General features: G+C 39.4%; 2 protein-coding genes across 6 annotated transcripts; both read left to right on the top strand.

Moving 5' to 3' along the window:
• The first annotated feature begins 3,660 nt into the window (after positions 1-3,660).
• Positions 3,661-15,369, top strand: bmal2 (basic helix-loop-helix ARNT like 2). Of its 5 annotated transcripts, XR_011035159.1 has the most exons (18): positions 3,661-3,946; positions 6,670-6,799; positions 6,903-6,956; positions 7,206-7,247; positions 7,403-7,560; positions 8,626-8,705; positions 8,942-9,034; positions 9,547-9,664; positions 9,739-9,888; positions 10,174-10,417; positions 10,523-10,629; positions 10,767-10,917; positions 11,012-11,076; positions 11,208-11,322; positions 11,436-11,526; positions 12,688-12,787; positions 12,906-13,416; positions 13,540-15,369. XR_011035159.1 is itself a non-coding variant. In XM_068312706.1 (17 exons), the coding sequence occupies exons 1-17, from the start codon at positions 3,889-3,891 to the stop codon at positions 13,061-13,063; spliced, it is 1,911 nt and encodes a 636-aa protein (XP_068168807.1). In that variant the 5' UTR covers positions 3,661-3,888; the 3' UTR covers positions 13,064-15,369. The 5 variants fall into 5 exon arrangements, 4 of the variants coding, with proteins under 4 accessions (XP_068168807.1, XP_068168805.1, XP_068168809.1 ...); XM_068312706.1 differs by having other exon boundaries at positions 11,211-11,322; positions 12,906-15,369; XM_068312704.1 differs by having other exon boundaries at positions 12,906-15,369.
• A 189-nt stretch (positions 15,370-15,558) lies between these two features.
• On the top strand, positions 15,559-19,065 carry si:ch211-245j22.3 (uncharacterized protein LOC563798 homolog). Its single transcript, XM_068313800.1, has 6 exons — positions 15,559-15,651; positions 15,877-16,072; positions 16,661-16,793; positions 16,954-17,103; positions 17,212-17,317; positions 17,997-19,065. The coding sequence occupies exons 2-6, from the start codon at positions 16,002-16,004 to the stop codon at positions 18,119-18,121; spliced, it is 585 nt and encodes a 194-aa protein (XP_068169901.1). The 5' UTR covers positions 15,559-15,651; positions 15,877-16,001; the 3' UTR covers positions 18,122-19,065.
• The last annotated feature ends 1,884 nt before the right edge of the window (positions 19,066-20,949 follow it).

The raw sequence follows: 20,949 nt of genomic DNA, 5'->3' as shown, positions 1-20,949 counted from the left end.
TTTAAACAGTAGACTAGATGGTGTGGGCCGAGGCTTAATAGCCTGTTTTAGCAAAGAGCTGTTGCAGAACGACTGCCAAGGGTTGGACTGGTACTCCACCTGCTGCACCCCATGAATAAACTCAAGGCTCAATACCTAGTGGACACATGTTCAATAAACAAGGTTCTTTTTACCAGAAATGTCAATGCACAAGAACTATCATCTTTTTTTTTAATAGTTACTGAATAGCATGAACTTCAGGTAGCATTCTGTTTTAGACATGATTTGTTATGATACACAAAGTTAGTGATTAATGAATTTATATTTGAGATGAGCAAAATAATAGTCAACTAGCAAACATCTAATGCTTCAATTATTAAATTTTATTTCAATAAATAACTGCTGGAAAAGTATAATCACTGTATGCAGTAAGGTAAAAGGAATGTACATCAAAATGACACAGAATCTAGAAAAGCTGGAAATTACATATTCATATACTTTTTTTTTTACTGTATTGTTCCTGAAACTTTAAAATTTGCCTTGGGATTCAAAATGATGTGTCAAATTTCTGTCTGTCCATTCTAAGTAAGTCATGACTGCCACCCAGTGTTTGAAATGTGTACGGTGTCCAAGTAGTTGTCACTCCTGCTCACTGTTAAAACGAAATTTCTTTTTTCTACAATAGCCCACATCACCTCGCAGTTAAAAAAACCCCCAAAACATTTGATACCTGCACGATCATTAAATCAATTTTAATGCATCACTTAATTTCCCACTCTATTTCAAAAAGTATAATTTATTTATGGCATCAGGAGAAAACCATCTCTTGAATATTTGCATTTTTCATTTGTAAATAAACTTGTTATTACATTTAGCAATTTAAAACCTTCTTGTCATTGCTAAAAAAAAATATAATTTTAAAAAGATAATTTGAAGTATAGGACGGCACGGTGGCGCAGTGGTTAGCGCTGCTGCCTCACAACACGGCGGACCCGGGTTCGAGTCCCGCTCTGTGCGGAGTTCGCATGCTCTCCCCGTGTCTGCGTGGGTTCTCTCCGGGTTCTCCGGCTTCCTCCCACCTCCAAAAGCATGCGCTTCAGGTTGATTGGCTGGTCCCAAATTGACCGTAGGAGTGTGTGTGTGTGTGTGTGTGTGTGTGTGTGTGTGTGAATGGTTGTTTGTTTGTTTCTATGTGGCTCCGCGGTACACTGGCGTCGTGCCCGGAGTGTCCCCTGCCTCACGCCCTGAGACTGCCAGGATAGGCACTGGCTACCCCGCGACCTGCGTTAGCAGATTAAGCGGGTTGGAAAATGAATGAATGAATGAATTTGAAGTATGTGAACCTGCTACCAAAACAAATATTGGCGCATTAGTTCATTCCGCATCAACAGCAATGGAGATAAGGAACAGATGATGAAAATAACAATTATCATTATTATTATTATTTTTATACTGAAATTAAATGGGTTCCCTCACGTCATATGCCCAACCCTAAATTTGATGAAATTTAATCAAGTAGCAATTCTAATGTAGCCGCAATAGGGCACAAGCCAGTGCCCGTCCCAAGCCCGGATAAATACAGAGGGTTGTGTCAGGAAGGGCATCCGATGTAAAACTGTTGCGAAATCAAACATGCGAATCAAACCTATGACTTCCATACCGGATCAGTCGAGGCCCGGGTTAACAACAACCGCCATCAGTGCTGTTGACCTACAGAGTGCCGGTGGAAATTGGACTACTGTTGGTCAAAGAAGGAGCGGAGGAAAGTGTGTTTGTAGGACGAGAGAGAAGAGGAACACCAAGAGTATAGGACTGAGAGTAGGGATGTTGAATCTTGGAACTATGACAGGAAAAGGTAGAGTTGGTTGACAAGATACAAAGGAGGAAGGTAGACATACTGTGTGTCCAGGGGATCCAGGTGGAAAGGTAGCAAGGCTAGAAGTTTAGGAGCAGGGTTCAAGTTGTTCTATCATGGTATAGATAGGAAGAGAAATGAAGTAGGAGTTATCTTGAAAGAGAAGTTTGCTAGGAATGTCTTGGAGGTAAAAAGAGTGTCAGATAGAGTGATGAGCCTGAAGCTAGAAATCAAAGGTGTAATGTTCAATGTTGTTAGTGGGTATGCTCCACAGGTAGGATGTGAGCTGGAAGAGAAGGAGAAATTCTGGTTGGACTTTGATGAAGTGATGCAGAGCAAGGCTAGAAGTGAGAGAATTGTCATTGGAGCAGACTTCAATGGACATGTTGGTGCAGGAAACAGAGGTGATGAGGAGGTGATGGCCAGGAGAGGAAGGCAGAAGAACAGATGGTAGTTGACTTTGCAAAAAGGATGGAAATGGCTATAGTGAATACTTTCATTCAGAACAGGCAGGAACATAGGGTGACCTATAAGAGTGGCGGTAGGAGCACACAGGTAGACTACATCTTGTGTAGATGGTGTAATCTGAAGGAGATCAGTGACTGCAAAGTAGTGGTAGGTGAGAGTGTAGCCAAACAGCATAGAATGGTGGTGTGTAGGATGACTCTGGTGGTGAGGAAGATGAAGAGGGCAAAGGCAGAGCAGAGGAAAAAATGGTGGAAGCTGAAAAAGGAAGAGTGTTGCATTACTTTCAGGAGGGAGTTAAGACAGGCTCTGGGTGGTCAGGAGGTGCTTCCAGATGACTTGAAAACTACAGCTAATGTGATCAGGGAGACAGGTAGGAGAGTACTTGGTGTGTCATCTGGAAGGAATGTAGATAAGGAGACTTGGTGGTGGAATGAGGAGGTACAGGAGTGTATACAGAGAAAGACGTTAGCTAAGAGGAAGTGGGACACTGAGAGGACTGAGGAGAGTAGACAGAAGTACAGGGTAATGCAGCGTAAGGAGAAAGAAGACGGAGTGAAGCCCAAACAAAGAGCTTATGATGACTTGCATGCTAGGTTGGACAGTAAGGAGGGAGACTGATTTATACAGTTTGGCAAGACAGAGAGACAGAGATGGGAAGGACGTGCAGCAGGTTAGGGTGATTAAGGATAGGGACGGAAGTCTATTGACAGGTGCCACTAGTGTGATGGGAAGATGGAAAGAGTACTTTGAAGAGTTGATGAACAAGGAAAATGAGAGAGAGAAAGGCTAGAAGAGGTGGCTGTTGTGGACCAGGAAGTAACAAAGATTAGTCAGGATGAAGTGAAGAAGAGGTTTATGTAATTCTGTTAACAGACAGACCAACTGTCTCCTCTACGAGCTTTAAAACATTAACGAAATTTATAGTCATAGAACACAGGACTAAAAATGACAAGTCAAATAACATCAGAAGAGAGCATACCTGGCAAAATGATCAGTGGGCATTTGATAATCCTAAACAGATCTCAGTGAAACATATATGGAAACTAAAGGACGCATTGAGAGAATGGATAATTAAATAACATAGATGCTCTAGTCATAGTCATAGTCAACATTTTGTTATCATTTTATTGAAAATATTTTATTACTCGATCCACCTTTTACTACCTATTATTATTGGAGTTGCATATTCAATGTTTTATCAAATAAATTTTAAACTAAATAGATGTATCTCATTGACTGTTCACCAGGTGGTAAAATAGAATATTCCTGCTGTGAAGGCGGCAGGAAGGCGGCAGATTGTCCTACGGTCGTGAAGGCATCACAGCAGCGGCCAGGCCGCAGAGGTAGGAGGAGATTCTGCGTCCCTCCAGTCTGTTGTTGCTGTGAAGCCTCCAAGAGCAGCAGTATTTCACACTATCGCTTTTCTCACTTATTAAGGACATACAAAACACAATAGTACACCATTCTGGCGTCGGGTCGTCTCCCCCACAACACGTTTTATAAATCCAGCATCATCTTAGAGTAGTCGACGGCCTTATCCATGCATTGGAGTCCTGTGCTCCAGCGCACCGGCTCCGGCTCCAGCCATGTCGGACAGGAATGCAGCGCCCGGCGGCGGTGACAGAGCGGGAGATGAACCGGCAGGTAATCGAAACCTCGAAAACAGCCATTCTCCAATCGATTCTTATCAGCGGATGAGCAAATGATTTGCGGCATCGAGATTTATAAAAAAAAAAAGAAAAAAAAAAAGGAGAAAGGAATCAATGTGATTTGAGACACGTATCAGTAGTTGGCTGTAACTTGGAGCCATCCCTGAAACTAGGTCAGTAGATCACTAGAGCAAACTCGCCCTCTACGCCATTTATGTAACGCTGCACGATGTTTTTTTCTCAATTCAGGTTATTGTGTAGTAGGACTAATAATATATTTTGGTTTGCCGTTGTCATTAATTATATCAATAAATAAAATGTGTGTATTCCCTGCTAATGTTGACCTTAATAACTGATCCACGCAAATGTTAACTTAGCTAGGCCTGCTTACCGGGGCAATGGAGTCGAATTGGTCGAGGCTGTCTTCGGTCGGTTCACAGATCAGCACAGTTTGACTCTTGTTATTTTAATCATGGTTTTGTTTCTCCATGGTTTGTGATTGAACTGTCATTACAGTGTGTTATAAATGATAGTTAATCGCTTGGTACTGCTTAGGCCTAACTAGACGGAGCTGTTAGCTGCAGCGGTGTCGGTCCGGTCCGGCCTGTGTCCGTGCTGCTGACCGCTCCGGGTTAGAGTCTGTGCTTTTATGCACATAGAAGCGAAATTCATTCATTCACGAAAGTATACATTTAAAATGATGTGCTGAAATCTAAATTGTGCTGAGTGCCACTCAGTGTAGCGCCCTGTCCTCAAGCAGCCTGGAGTTGACAGGAGACTTCCTGTGTCCAACAATCACATTTGTTAATTGAAAAATATTTACATTTTCAGATTGTATGGAATATTGATCAAAATTAAGTGTGGCTGTCCTATTTATCCCGGTGATAGAGGTTGGAATAAATTTAAATTATACTTTTTAAAAAAAATAGCACACTTCCAACTCCATAAAATTCCATGAGGTAGTGTTTCGAAGTATAGAGACTACTGATATATTTACAAAGTGGTAGTTACACGTCACTAAATGATGTATTCAAATATACAATCCTGATTAAGGTTAGTGATTACAATCGATTGTGTATCTTGGTTTTTGACCTGGCAGACTAATAAAATATCTGTTTTCACCAAAGTGCTCAGAAAATATGGGAACAAACAGTCCAAAGAAATAAATAGAAGCAGCAAATACTCAGAGTTGTAAAGCTCGATTGTATTAAACATGACCGCTTTGTTTAAAAAAAAAAAAGACCTTCCTTGGAAGGTGGTTTGAACAATTCCTTATACACAGTGGTTATTTTACTGACTGCATGAAACTAATGATCTCTTATTTTGTACTTAAATATTTTTTAACTCAAATTATCTGTAACATTTGAATTAATGCAATGGTTAATAAACTGGTTTCTTGTCCTTGTTCTTATTTAGATGCCATGTAGAATGAGTTTTTTTCTGCCTGACAACACATTCAATGGTATGAATGGTAGTTACCTGTGTATTATCATAACCAGTCCGGTAATGATTAAGTACAACCGAATCAAGATATTGTGTTGTTTATAACAAGAGACTGTGGACTTACTGGGCAGCTGTGTGTGTATGATTAACTTCATCAATGTCAAATAGGGTGGTTTGTGATGTATTTTAACAACACAGCCATTGTAGTGCAGATTAAAATGTTTTTGCAATTCCTCTGGCCATAAATTGATCAATTTCAAAGAAAATATAATGAAAGATTTAATAACAAACACGCCCTGCACTTTTAATGAGATACTATCATTGTGTGACAATTTTCAGTTTCAAATGCAGTTCATCTTGTGGGACTTTGTAGGTTCAACAGATGCTCATTCATGAAACTGAGTGAATGAGTGAGTCAGTGAACACGTGAGCAGGAGAGAGGCTTTCTGGTTGTTGGCAGAGTGTCTGCAGGCCCTGATGTCCAGTCATCTCTTGGCTTCACTAACCCCGTAATCCAACAGATCTTTACAGCGGGAGCGGGATTAAAAATCTGGTTGTTGCTGATCGGTTAAGGGCTATTTGGGTCACAGGATCTGTGGAACAAAGTTAAAAATAGGGGCCATGGATATCTGTCTCGTGCTGTGCTCTCAAGTTTCTCTCCCACACGTTCACTTGCACTCCAGAGGACACCACTGAGTTCCAGTCCACATAGTTCTGCACGTTGCTAGGATGAATGATGCATTGTTTCTAAGTAATCTCAATAGTCATCTTGAGGTCTATGAAGTCGATGCAGAACAGCAAAGGTACCTGTGGACAACGGATGATGTGCAGGTATTTCCATCAAACAGGTTTCTGAATCCTAACTAGGAGTCATGACACAAGATATGAGTCTGTAAAATTATTAGACTGTTGCTCTTCCTTCAGTAGCCTTTGGTTTTTGGTATTTTATAAGATAAATATATGGTTTAACACTTCTAATGTAAATTGTTAAGCTGTCAAAAACCCTTGTGTGTTTTTTTTTTCAGTTTAAAATAGAAGTTTTGAGACTTTTTAAAGACACACAAAATTTCTGTCAGCCTAACTTTGAGCAAGAACATGAATTTCCTGTTTAGTGACGGTCCATAGCTAAAAGGGTATAAAAGCTTACAAGATTGTATACTGGGAGATTTATATTGTCATCAAACCTGAGGATTAACATGAAAACATATTTCTTAGATCTGTGTAATATGGAAAATAAAATGGCTAATTAACAAATCATTGTGTTTTATGTTTCAGAAAATGTGCTGGTTGAGGAAAACCAATGCAGCTCCATGTCTCTGAGCGGCCTGATGACCTCGTCCTCAGCGGCTGGCTTTTCCTTGAGTATGGAGATGCCCCGAAAGCGCAAGGGCAGCATCGACAACCAGTAAGTAGATTGAATGACACAGTTTGGTGTACATAAACTGTCATTCATCCAGTGACCTAAATTGTTCTGCATGGCTTTGATAGAAACTGATTTGCTTTTACAGGGATAGAAAATCCACTGCCACTCCTGATGCAGATATGGAAGAGGACCAAAATGGGTACAGTGCACTGATGAAGAGCTTTCAGAGCTTTGCTCTGGTAAATGTGTCAAATGAAGGGCCACACTGATCACAAATCTGGGTTTGGATCAGGTCGCAGTTTATAGTCGGTGATCAGATCAGTAAAATGGATTAGGGTAAAGTTTCAATTGAAAATGTGCTGCTGATATTAATGGATCACTGATAAATGACATTATGTTACACCTCTTGTGTAAAATACATTTCAGTTGGGTTGTTTTTGCTCTACAGGTCAGATGGAGATGACCAGCATCTCAAAATTAAATGCTTCAGGTAGGTTATATTTTTCACCACTGCATGTTTGACATGTTCTAGTCAGATTACCAACAGTGTTACAGTATCGTTGATTATTTTTCTCAGTAGTTTATTTGACAAGACGAAATCTCCTTTGTATTTTGTAAATGGTTTATTATCTAATGTGTCTGAAGGGAGCCACACAGCCAAATTGAGAAGAGGAGACGAGACAAAATGAACAATCTCATTGACAAGCTATCAGTGATGATCCCCACGTGTAACCCCATGTCCCGGAAGCTCGACAAACTCACCGTACTGAGGATGGCTGTGCAGCACCTCAAATCCCTCAAAGGTACCACGGCAACTGTTGGACATTAATGTTGAAAAATTCACTCCTCGTGATGCTACTTGGATTTGTTTATTTGACAATATTTTGATATGATGTCATGTTACTCTACGGTGCTGTACTGCATGCAGAACCTGTCTGGGCTATGGTTAATGACACTCTTTATTTGGACTGTCTAAGCAAGTGGTCCCCAACCCCCAGACCAGTACCGTGAGTCAATTGGTGCCGGGCCTCACAGAAAGAATATAGTTGTATTTATTTATAACTTATTTCCATTTTATTTATTATCTGATTCTGAACAATGTCCTGTTTCTTTCCGCCGCATCTGTTACTCCTGACGCATGTCAAGACGGTTGACTTTGTCACATGGCTACTCTCTTAAAGTAACACATAATACATTATCCCTAAATTGAAACTAAATATTTAAAAAAAAAAATTTTTTAAATACATTACCACTAAATGGAAACTTTTGGGCTAGCAAAACGAAAAAAAAACCACATGTCTTTGGAAAGTTTCTTTGCGCAAGGTAAAAGAGACAGTGAGGAAGAAGAAATATAGCCTATGACTTCAGAGAAAAAGAAAACTGCAAAATTCAAGCTTTTATCCTGATCATATTGTTTTATTTTGTTATATTTATCTGCCACACCTTAAGGGCCGGCCCGTGAAAATATTGTCTGACTTCAGACCAGTCCCTGGCACAAAACAGGTTGTGGACAACTGGTCTAAACCATTTCATCTGGACTTAAGTTAAAGCGATATTTTGTAAAAGGAAAAAAAGAGATTTACTTGAATTCACGTGAACTTGAGATGTGTTTGGTTTTTATTTTCCATACAGAGTAATTACACACCTCCACATAGTTTCTTTTCTTCATCACTTTTTTTTAACCTTGTTGCCTCAGGATGTATTGAGATTCTGATTATACTTCAGTTGTTCAGCCATATTTCCCAAATATCAACAGTCAAAGGGGAGATTCCAGATTTATTCTACACATACCTGATTGCCAAACCTGTCCTACAATAATATGGTAATTTTGTAATGGATGACTGTGGAACACTTGTCTGCATTTTCAGGTTCAGGTAGCTCTTTTTCTGAGTCCAACTATAAACCATCTTTCCTTCCCAATGAAGAGCTCAAACACCTTGTCCTCAAGGTAAGCATGTGGTTGACAAAAGCACCTGGCTATTTAAATCAAGTCACAGATCAGGTTACAAGCTTAAGATGCCCCCTGTGGGTTCTGTTCATCTGAAACTACATGTTAATGTATCACAAGAGAAACAGCAAGATTGTTAACGTGCATTTGATTTTAACATTGTTAAGGTTTTTCTCTTTATAGTTCATGTGCTGGATTTTCATGATAATTAAAATGCTTCTGCATTTGTCGTGCAGGCTGCAGATGGGTTCCTGTTTGTAGTGGGCTGTGATCGTGGGAAAATAGTTTTTGTCTCAGAGTCCGTCACGAAGATATTAAATTATAGTCGGGTAACACTTTTATATTTGTTACTGTTTCTGCAGCATCTTTATTCATGTGATGCCCCCGGACACACCTGATGGGTCAGATTCCATCTGTTCCTTTGGACTTTTAGTGACACATTCAACATAATGTGCACATAATTCACAGTACAATATTCATCCGAGAATAATGATGTGATCATAAAATGTATTTATCTCTAAATGACACATATTTCAGTTTCAATTGGTTGCATTCATTTTATGGTTGTCTATATATCATTTTTGATTCTTGATGTCAAATGAATTTCTTAAGCTGTCCGTCAAAGCAGTTTTTTCTGGCTTGTTTTCCCTTAAAATAAACCTGACAAACATTCTCTGCTCCACTCTGTATCTTGTGTGTCCTGGGGCATCAGTCCACAATCAACGTTAATTTATTTAGTCAAGAGAATTTAATTTAGATTTAATATGTTGATTTTTTAAATTTATTTATTTTTTTAACATATTCTTTTCTAAGTTTGATCAGCTGTTTGTTTTTTCTACAGGCAGAGCTGATTGGACAGAGTCTGTTTGATTATATACACCCAAAGGACATGGGAAAAGTGAAGGAACAGCTGTCAGCTTCAGAATTATACCCACGTGAAAGGCTAATAGATGCTAAAAGTAAAGCAAATAGTTTGATATGTGTGTGTATTTGGGTTTTTGAGAGCATTTTTAACAAGACTGCCGATCTCTAGCTGGTCTACAGGTCCAGGCTGACCTGCCAGTCGGTGCGACGCGGCTGTGTTCAGGTGCCCGACGTTCATTCTTCTGTCGCATGAAGTACAATAAAGTTTCTGTCAAAGTTGAAGAGAAAGAATTCCAAGCCAGCACTTCCAAAAAGAAAGGTAGAGAAATCATCTACTGGGATAACCGTGTTTAACCTGTAACCAGTGTTTGTCTGACAGTAATGTTTTAATTTTCTGTAGTATCAGCTGTAGCCCTTCTTTCTACGTACAGCTTGTTCACTCCAATTAACGCCATTGTTCCAATATCAGCTGCAATTCACCTCAGCTGGGTTTACAAGATAAAACAGATTTTTCAGTTCTATTACTTTAAGGGGAGCAGGTTTCACAAATTACGTTAATTTTAGTTTTATGTATATGTGAATATGTGTCTTCACGTGCCGACAGAGTCACAGAAGTACTGCACAGTCCACTGCACGGGCTACATGCGCAGCTGGCCTTCCAGTCAGCTGGGAGCAGAAGGGGAGGCTGAGGGAGACAAGCAGGATAGCTCCCACTTCAGCTGCCTGGTGGCGATGGGACGCATCCACTCCCATTCGTCTGCCCAGGTTAATGGAGAAGTCCAAGTGAAACCCACAGAGTTTGTCACGCGCTATGCCATGGATGGCAAATTCACCTTTGTCGATCAAAGGTAATTAACTCTGTAATTTTTTGCTGCACATGTCATGTCACATGATGTGTAATACGTTGGTTTTCACGACAACTTTTTAACATATTATTACGCCGTCTTTTGTAGAGCTACAACCATTCTTGGTTATCTACCCCAAGAATTACTTGGTACATCATGCTATGAGTACTTCCATCAAGATGACTTACCGCAGTTAGCTGACAGACATCGGAAAGGTAAGTTCCATTTGGTGAAATGTTTCAAAATGAAAGAGTTTAACTGGTAACACGTTACTGGGCGTATAGTGCAGTTAAGAAAAATGTTTCTGAACTTAAGTCTTCTAACTTGTCTTTTCACTGTTTTTCCTCCACAGTGTTACGGAGTAGAGAGAAAATACAGACGAACTGCTATAAATTCAAAACAAAACATGGCTCTTTTGTCACTCTGCAAAGTCAGTGGTTTAGTTTTGTGAATCCCTGGACCAAAGAAGTAGAATACATAGTGTCAACAAACACAGTGATATCGTGAGTATATGCTTCCCCTCAGTCTGCACTGACCAGATGGATTCAGATATGCAGTATATTAAGCAGTATTCCATCTTTCTCATTACCTGATAAGGCAAGAAACCAGTCGAACCAGTTGGTTGGGAAACAAGTCTGAACCATCAGGCAAGACTTCTGAAGGTCAGTTCAAATCAAGAACTCCTTATCATTTGTCTGAAGCCCTGTGATACTCGTCAGTGCAGATTGTGCAGTCATAGCGCTCTGTAAAGTAGATGTCCTTTCCTTTTCAATGTAACATGTATTTCTGTTAGAAGATGCCAACAAGTCCCTTCCGGACATCCCAGGCATCTCCACTTCACCTGGAGCTATGATTTATGCTGGGAGCATTGGGACTCAGATTGCCAATGAGCTGCTGGATTTAAACAGGTAGACCTCACAACCGCGAACAGATGTGTGAACATCGATGAAGGAGATTCAGCCTGTAGTTTGACCAGTTTGTCCTGTTTTGTCCACACATAGTAATGTTGTCTTGTCTTTAGGATGAACTCGTCACCTTCCAGTGGTAGTGTCAGCCCCTTCAGTCTACCACAGGATAAGAGTCAACAGGCTCACAATCAAAGCAGTAACAATGTAAGTCCTAATACTCGTGTCTGATCAGGACTCCAGCATAGTTGAGTGAAATTTTTTAAAGCACTGCTTATAGTTGGCTTTCATTTAAAGTTTAATTAAGGTTGTCCTCAACATAGGAACACAATTGGTTTTGAAAGGTTGTTTGTCAGTTGAATTTTTCACAAATCGTTATTTATTAAATTTCCACATATAAATGCCTTTTGAAGTAATTTAAACACCGTTACTACTCAAAATATGGAAGTACTATTTCCCTAGCAGGGCTCTAAATTGCACCCATTTTGGTCGCATATGCGCCCAAACTTTTATCAGTGCGACTATTAAATATATTTGGGAGCACCGGTGCGACTAGGGGAAAAAATCTGGTGCGCCTTTTTTTGTGAGACAGCACTCCTGCGGTCCTGCCAGGAAACAATGAGAGCGCAGCTGCGGTTGCTCTCCTGGGCGAGGGAGAGAGGAGGAACGGAGATGGACGGAGTGGTCTCTATCGCTCCGTCACTGCCTTGCTTTTGGGTAGGTGCTCCTAAAGTCTTTGCTGGTGCTACTAACTTCTAAATTTGGAGCACCAGTGATACCAAGAAAAAAAGTTAATTTCAAGCCCTGCTTAGACTTACCAGAAACAATTGCAGGACGTAAAATAAACACAACATAAAATACAATACAGGTACAAGTTATTTTGAGTTAAGTTGTTGTCGATTATAAGTCAGTTTCCAAAAAAAAAATACACAGAAAACTAAAAATCAGGTTTGCGTCATTTCACTCAACTTTACGTCTGTCTGGCACTTGTTTGTTTGTATCTCCAAATGTTTGTATTTTGAGGACTACCTGTATTTATCTTTTTCTGTACTTGTGTAAAACATATTCAAAAATCTTACTCAAAGTAGTTCATGGTATTTTTAAAAAAAAATCTTCACTGTGCCATTATATTCTCATCACTGAAACAGGCGCTTTACAGTGCTGAGGTCATTGCAATGATAACCAGGGTAAAGCTAGTAGAAAAACCATATTTTGTGTGGTCATGGTATTATGTACTGGTAAAAGTCTGAATTCTTTTCAGACGTTGGAAAGCATAATCAGAGCCAGCACCATTTAAAGTCCTTCCTCTCTTTGTCCTAATTATTAAACTCCTTCCATTCTGTAACTGGTTCCCTTTACAATATGTAGGTGCCAAATGGAGAGGCAGAAGAAATGGACATGTCCTTGAAGTCCAACTCAGAGGACAGATCACAGAGAGCTGGATTCTCAGGAGGAGAAACACTTATGGGTATTAATTCTGCTCCTCTTAATATCATTTATGAAATTCATGTCGGACAATGTTGAGTTTTCTCCTAAACTCAATTACTCTGTTTTTCTTTTTTTTCTATCGCCCCATCTTGTCATAGTTGAAAATTCCCAACTGGACTTGGACAGCGTTGTTGGGCCAGGGCTTAGCAGTCTCAGCAACGATGAAGCTGCCATGGCAGTGATCATGAGCCTCCTGGAGACAGACACTAACCTGGGTGAAACTGTGGACTTTGAAGAGATGCACTGGTCTCTATAGAATCTGCTCTTAACGGTGTGACACTACAACACACTGGAAAACATACATGGACCCTTCTTTTTTTATCACAAAAACTGTTTGAATGCTTATATTGAAATGAAGCATTCCTCTTTTTTTATGTATCTTTTTTTTTATTTATTAGTAACCCTTTTTTCCACATAAGCTGCATGGTGTTGGTGTTTGTGCTCTAACGGAGAGCAATAACGTTAAGGGAGGATGTGCCTCGAAAGCTTTCCAGAGGTCTTTTCACCCTGAAACAGTTTCAGTTCTTTTTGTCATATTTACTGTCGTCCTCTTTTTGACTGAAGAGGCCTCATGAAGTTCAAGAACCCCTGAACAAAAATGACACTAATGTACGTACATTTGCTTGGGATTCCTGCTTATGATTCTCTTATATACCTGTCTTTGAACAAAGATTGGGAGTGACAATGCAAAGCAAAGAAATTGCACTGAATCCATTTCTTTTTTTTTTAAAGGTTGCAATTTAATAAGGTGCTGTATGTGTGATTAAAATGTGAGCAAGATACAGCAACCTGGCCCATTTCCATGACGCCTCAGGATGTAGGTAGGTAGTAGCAAGGCAGACCTCATTTCAGAAACCTCCAGCTTTGAGTCATCAGTATGCCACATATTTTCTGTTCAACATTATCTCGACATGGACTGTGTGAGGATTTGGTTTATGATGGAATGGACCCCATGTTACCGTATGTTTAAGGGAACAGTCTGTGAATGAAGAAGAAATACATTTTTCATAATGAACAATCCAGATTCTTCACAGTTTTTGGTGGAAGGGATCAGCCTTCATCAATCTGTTAGAACAACATAACATTTATGAACTGATGAGCACCATACCATTACTTCAAAGTAAAAAGTGTGTTGTGACGGAGCACTTTAGATTTCTTGCTGAGTGGCGGAGCACCAAACCCATTTCACATCTGTGACATTTTATCAGCGTGTGTTTGAGGCTGATGGTCAGTGAGAACTCAGGTAGTGAAGGAAACAGCGGTCCCCCCTTTGAGCACAGAGATGCAGTTCTTGACTGCAGCAGTATTTTGCATCAGGTTGAGTCATGTCTTCTCACACTCTCCTACATGGCACTCAGCTTTTCAGTCTTGCTGGTAAGCCTCAGCAGTTGTTCCATGTAATATGCACTGAAAGTGTCAGAGGCACAATGTTGTTATTCGTAGGTTTATTGCAAGACTAAGCTATGCAAAGCTATCATTCCATAAGCTCAGAGTTTTAAAGGACAAAATAAATATGGTTCATATATAGTAAAAATTTGTCAATTATTGGAGACATTATTGCGGAGAAATTGTTAATATTCTCAGTAGTTTATTTAGGTTCAGTATAAAAATTTATATTGTCTATAAAAATATACTCCTTTCGTACTCTTACCCCAAATTGTGTTTTGAAAAATGCAAATTATCATAAAATTGGAACATGGTGACATCCAGTTATGTTAGCTTTTTGACTCGTTCCACACCCTGTTCCTGGTTGTGTACGTATGTCAAATGTTTATTCCACCCTGAATGATTTTGATTTTTCACCCCAGTAAGACGACCTTTTCCTTTTTTTTTTAGACTTGTTTGAATTGTGTTTGTGTGTCTTACCCCCTCTATCATTACTATCTAGTCCAGTCAGGCAAACACAGTGGATGTATTGCTGCCTAGATAGACAATAAATGGAACTTCATAGCTTTGATAACAGGCCATCTTTCACACTGGTATCCAGTTTCAGACGTTATAGTCACCTCATGAGGACTGAAGATTTTTCATGAACAATTCTTGTGTCAAGCATATAAATGTTGTGAATGGTGAGGAGTACTGTATTTTCTCTCAAATGCTTGAATTTACGAGGAGCCGGTGGATGATACCAGTGTCTGAAGTGCCTTTTGAAACCGTCTGCTTGGACACAATAAACCTGTGTTTCTTAAGGAGCCCACCTCCCCACTAGGCACCTTTGCAGACTGAAGGAGGTCTAAAGCGTCACTGGATTGACTTGATGCTACATAGCGCACTGCACACAATGAATGAATGAATGAAGTGGAAGTTTGTTGACAGATGTGTATATGTTGGCTTCAGCATTCGCTACCTAACCAAACAACCAGAGCTATTGAGCTGTGCCATGGAAACAAACTGGTTGTTTTTCAGAAAGTCCCTTTTTGCATTTTACTCAATCATTACACTGTTGTAGTTGTATTTTACCCAGAAAGCTAAAATATTGTCAGGTGATGACAAAGTGCTACCCCTTGCTGAGAGGTCATGTGCTTTGGTTTTGTCTCCATTTTCAATAAAACTAGATTTTGTAACCTATGTGTCGTCATGTTTTGATTTTGTGACCTGATTTGAGTCATTTTTAAAATTGTTTGGATCAGTAGGTTTGGGGGAATGAGGACAGGCTAATTTTGTGCTTGCACCTGACAGCCATTTGACTTGAGGGAGGACTTTGGATTGTTGGTGGTATGTTACTGCCTTCATTGTATCACTTCTGCCACTTTAAAGGGTTAGTGTTTGCTGATATTTAAGTTTCTGTTCCAGATATTGCACTGGAGCTGCAGTGATTCAGTATTTTGTGGACTGACTTCACAGGTTGTAATGTCAAATTAATATCAGTTCATTCAAATTAGCAACAGGAAATATGGATGTATTTTAAAATAATTGTATTAAATCCAAACAAACAAAAAAACAATGGATTTGAAATATTTCTTTCAATACTTTTCCTATTCTCAGAAGAAATTAACCAGCTTTTTAAAAAAAAATGTTTTTAAAGTTTTGTAATTACATTTGTTTTCCAATGAACCCCTTTGTCTTCAGATCACCACTCCGCCACCTATGCAGATTAAGGCTGTGTAATTCTCCAAATGTGATAAGATAGTGCTTGGTGCAGCCATGGCATAAACGGATTTGCTGCATGTCAGCGGCTGCTGCTCCTTCACAGAATGGGCCAAGCTGCTACCCTGCCATGTCAGAGAGGGGGATCGTATGTTTTGGAATTGTATGAATGGTTTGGGTAAGACTTGGATTTTGCTGTGATATTTGTACTTGTAATTTCACACTTCAAATTTTGTGCTGTGAATATTCAGGTAATATGTACAGTACTTGTTTTAAGAAAGAAAAGGGTGAGGGAATGGGAATGCTCTAAGCTCTCATTTGAACAATTAAAACTGTTTGTACATATTAAATCTGAAGGGTGTTCTAGTGGCTAAATGTTACATGGTCTAACTTACTATACCAGATGAATTTATAAAACCTTTTTTTCTATTTAATCTATTTTTTTCCATATATATTCCTTTATAAGGAGAAGAGCAGTGTCTCTAGCCGTACTTCATCCCACTAACAATGCACCATTGAACATCACTGGTGCTGCAGTAGAAAAGTGGTTCAAAATCATTTGGTCTAATTATGTTCCAGTGTGTAAACAAGCTATGTAATGTGTAATCTCCACAGGCTGGGGACAGGTTGACCTTAATTCTCTTACCTCTTAATGAAAAGTGACTGTTATTCTGCTGTGAATCTGACTTTTTCTCCAAACTGCCTCTAGATTATAAAGTGATTCTCCCTTCAGTACAAAAGTGTAATCTTTGTTTTGATGCATTAGAAAGTTTATCAATGAGTGTCCGAGTGGACTGATCACTCTTCATGAGTTCCAGAGGCATTTCTGCAATGGGACAGTGGGCAGTGAGTCAGCTGAGTACGCAGAAGAGATATTCCGCACATTGGACAGTAATGGGGTAAGCCAAGGAAGTGAATGACTTTAGCTCTTGTATTTGAGTCTGGAAGGAATCCTACAATGATCATGGATAGTAGCAATGCATCATTAGGTTAAAACAACCAACAAAATGCAAATAGCAAACATTGAGTAGTGTTTTAATACCAAGTGTTTTTCTTCAGGACGGGGTGGTGGACTTCAGGGAGTATGTCATGGCCATCAGCATGCTTGTTGAAGGTTCAGCTGTGGAGAAGCTGCAGTGGTCGTTTAAACTCTATGACAAAGACAAAGATGGAAACATTACAAAAGGAGAAATGCTGGAGATAATGCAGGTGTGTCTGCTTTTGCTATGTCACATTCTACATACAGTACATACCAGCCTCATCTTCATGAGACGATACCACATCTCAGTCCAACACAGTGTTTTCTGTCGTTTACAGGCTGTTCATAAGATGAGTGTAGCAGCAGCATTAACTAAACCCAACCCCCTAACAGCTGAAGAGTACACCAACAGGATATTCCTGCGATTAGATAAAGACAATAACGGTAAGAAAAATATTTTCCTACTTCCTACTTTGAAATTATGGTGTCCTTTCGTTACACTATGAAACCAAATCACATTCACCCACATAGTGATAGGATACTTGAAGTGCACCTTTGTTCCGCTTACTAAACAAAGACTTTTATATAGTTATCAACATGTTACACAAGCACCACAGTATCTAAATTTCTTTGTGCATTTGGTATCATTAAAATAGCAACTAACACCTCCCAATGTCACCCTGTTATCACGGCATCATGCTATTTCTCAAAAGATTTTGTTTTCAATTCTTAACTACTCACAAAATTCAGTCAAGTGTATCCAAAGTTCACATGAAAATGATTAGCATTAAATCTGCCCTTCATAAAGATGAATAGCAATCAGAAATAGAAAAAAGCTTGAATTGGCCAAAAATTTAGTTGAGCAATTAGAATTAAAAAAAATTTGGAAAAAGATGATCCATTGATTTTTAAATGAATTTCAGGGTAAAATGTAATTCTCAGAATAATGCTTACATGAAGTGCTTAAAAACAAAACTACTATAATGTTCTTCCTTCATGGATTACATACATTTTTGTATCTGCTGTTGATAGTCAACATTAAACATCAGACTCTTTTCTACTACTGTTAACACTTGCAGAGCTCTTTGACTGTAATCAGCATTTGTCTTTGTTCTGTGTGCAGCTGTCATCAGTCTCGAAGAGTTCATAGAGGGAGCGCTGGATGATGATTGGACCAGGGAGATGCTGGAATGTGTCCTCAGCACTGTGAAGGTTAAGAGGCCCCAGAAGAGCGACACCACATTTTGAAGACATGGTTGACTTGAGGTGGGGTATTCTATTCACTGGGATCACAGAAATTAACCTGTTAATGTATGTGTATGTGGACAGAAATTTCCCAGTGGTTCCAACAACACAGCTTCCTTCACTGTGAAGACTTACACCACAGCTACAAAATAGACACTACAAAATTTGATGTAGGTTTACTAATATTTGAAAAGTTTTAATTCATTACCTTAGTTTTGTTTTCCTTCTGCTGATTGTTTCCATGTTTACTAATTTTGTTTGTTTCTTTAGTTTTATTGTTTGATCATTTCTGTTTACCAGAATTGGATAGCATCTCTTTAGAATACGCTGTTGTCTTGGCTGTACTTTCTCTGTTTGTGGGAACAACTGGTCTTTATTTGGGGCCACAGTAACCTGCAGGAGGGAAAAGATGCTCACAGAATTTTCGCAAGAGGGACGAATAAAGGACTGATTATAATGAATAGTTCAGTGAACATCTTGTACCTAATGATGACACCCCATGACTGAGGCCTGTAACATCTTTTCTGTGTGCCTTTAGTATCAGTATATGTGTGATGTCCAGTTCCAGGAGTCAGTAGAAGGTACTGAACCAGTACCAGTGGTGGGAAGCATCTAAGTATGTTGTGTCAAGTAGTGTATGTAATGACAGTCCTTGGTCATCTGTACTTCACCTGGTTACTTTGTTTTTATTCCACTGTTTCTCCTATCCTCCATTTTAGATAGCAATATCACACTTTTCACTGATTTGCTTGCTGGTTACAGTATTGTTGTATAATGAAACAGTTACATACTATTTAATTTACATATTAGAGATATTTTTCTCCATACACACATATAACAGATTATATTTTGAGGTAAACGCATCAGTTTTGGTTGGCAATAAGATGAAAGATAAGATGGAAATTGTACTAAGGACTTGTAAATGCCTCTTACTGTTCATACTTGTGTGCTTTTACTTCAATAAAGCATTAAGCTATCTTGAACCATTTAAAATTGTGATCACTCGTTGTGGTGTGTGATTTTTTCTTTTTTAGAACACATTCACGTCATTTTCATTCATTCACTTTCTGATGCTGAAAGGGCATGAGCAACGAAGGCTTTTGAGTTGTTCAGTGTCCTACAAATTTGACCTATTAACCTGGAATTGAAATAGCTGTTTTTACATTGTATTACACACCAGAATATGTGTAGGTCATTGCTAAAATTAAACTGTTTGATTGATGTAACCTAACTTCATCAGGCAAGGCATTAACCTACTGACAGCTTGTTGTACACTGCAGGGACAAAGGCTACTGCACAAATATAAGATGGCTCAGCCTTTGTAATATTTTGGGATCTGAAAGAAGAATAACAATTTCCAACCCCTGGTTTAGGACATAACAGCATCACAGTGGTGGCGGTCAAAATCGGCAAAGATATATGTTTAAATATCATATTTATAATACAGTTTACAATGAATTCTGTTCATTTCTTACAAAACCAGTTGTGTTGCTCTCAAAGACATCCCCACTCCCTCTATGGAACATAGTGAAGTCAAAGTTGTCATTGCTTGAGGTGTCAGATATATCACTTCAGTGCTGACTGCTTGAAATGTTTCTCTAGTTGTTGCCAAATGTCAGCTTTGACTATGTGGATGACCTTTGTGTGGTCAAATGAAGATTTTATTCATTATCCCAATGCCTCCATTCTATTTCTGTTTTTCCAACTCTGTTCAGCTGATATGTCAGTCAGGATTAAGCGTGTGCCCCCCCCCCCCATCCTAGTATTTCCTTTAGGTCGGTTTTATTTTCAGACTCTGAAAAGATCCAGTTAGTGTATGTTGTTGTGAATGCTTTCCTTCCATTTCCACTTCCCAATCTCTATGTGATATTCAACACTCCTGCTCTTATCCTGTCTTGTATTTATACTACACTTATGTTATATCGTTTTAAGAGCAAAGTGCTCAACACAGGAAACACACTCATGCTGAACTCTTCCTCACTTCATAAATGTAACCTAACTATGCCACCTTGTGGGCTTCTCATTACACCAGCCTTCTAGATCTTATCTCGGATTCAGAATCTTTTGCTTTCATATGTTCATTATTGGTATTGACTTAAATGTAAGCAGGAATATTTTAAAAAATTCAAATAGAGTTTCACAAAGAAAGCATTAATGATGATACTAATCTAACTCTGTGGGAGGTTTTCATGGTCTAGGATGTTAGGTGGACCACACTATGAGGGGATGATTGATTTAGCTAACATACAAAACTGAGATGATGATGACCTTGACCTTGGTGAAAACCAGGTCAAGGTCAAATTTTAACTTTTGTACACTCAGGAACCTGATAAGATAGAAAGACGAGGGAGAAAGCCAGTGTGAGTAAGACCATAGATCAAAGCTACTGCTTTGATCTATGAAAGTTGGTCAGAGCTCTAGCTTTGATCTTTGACCTATGTAAGTAGGTAAGGGTAAAATTTTGAATTCAGGGGTGTCGCGGGATGTTGCAGTCCCTGACTGCATTGATACTTTTGGGCAGCAGTGGCTCAGCGGTAGAGCAGATGTCTCGTAGACAGATCGCCCCAGCCATCGGTGGATCCCTCCATGATGTCAGGAGTGTGAGCTGACGGTGGGAGGTGTCAGCTCACCTCCCAGCCACTACCGAGTTGCCCTTGACCAAGGTGCGCGTCCCCCCAACAAGATGCTAGATTGGGGCGTGTTCCAGAAGCCGCTGGCCGTCACTCTGCCTCCCAATGTGTGTAGTTTGATGTGTATGTATTAACTGCATGCTTACAGGCCCCCTTCTGTGCTGTGTTCAGGGGGCCTGTATACTGTTAAAAATACTAACC

Source organism: Antennarius striatus, chromosome 4 (genome assembly GCF_040054535.1).
Source record: "Antennarius striatus isolate MH-2024 chromosome 4, ASM4005453v1, whole genome shotgun sequence".
NCBI classification, from domain to species: domain Eukaryota; kingdom Metazoa; phylum Chordata; class Actinopteri; order Lophiiformes; family Antennariidae; genus Antennarius; species Antennarius striatus.
This window is presented reverse-complemented; position numbering and strand designations above follow the sequence as displayed.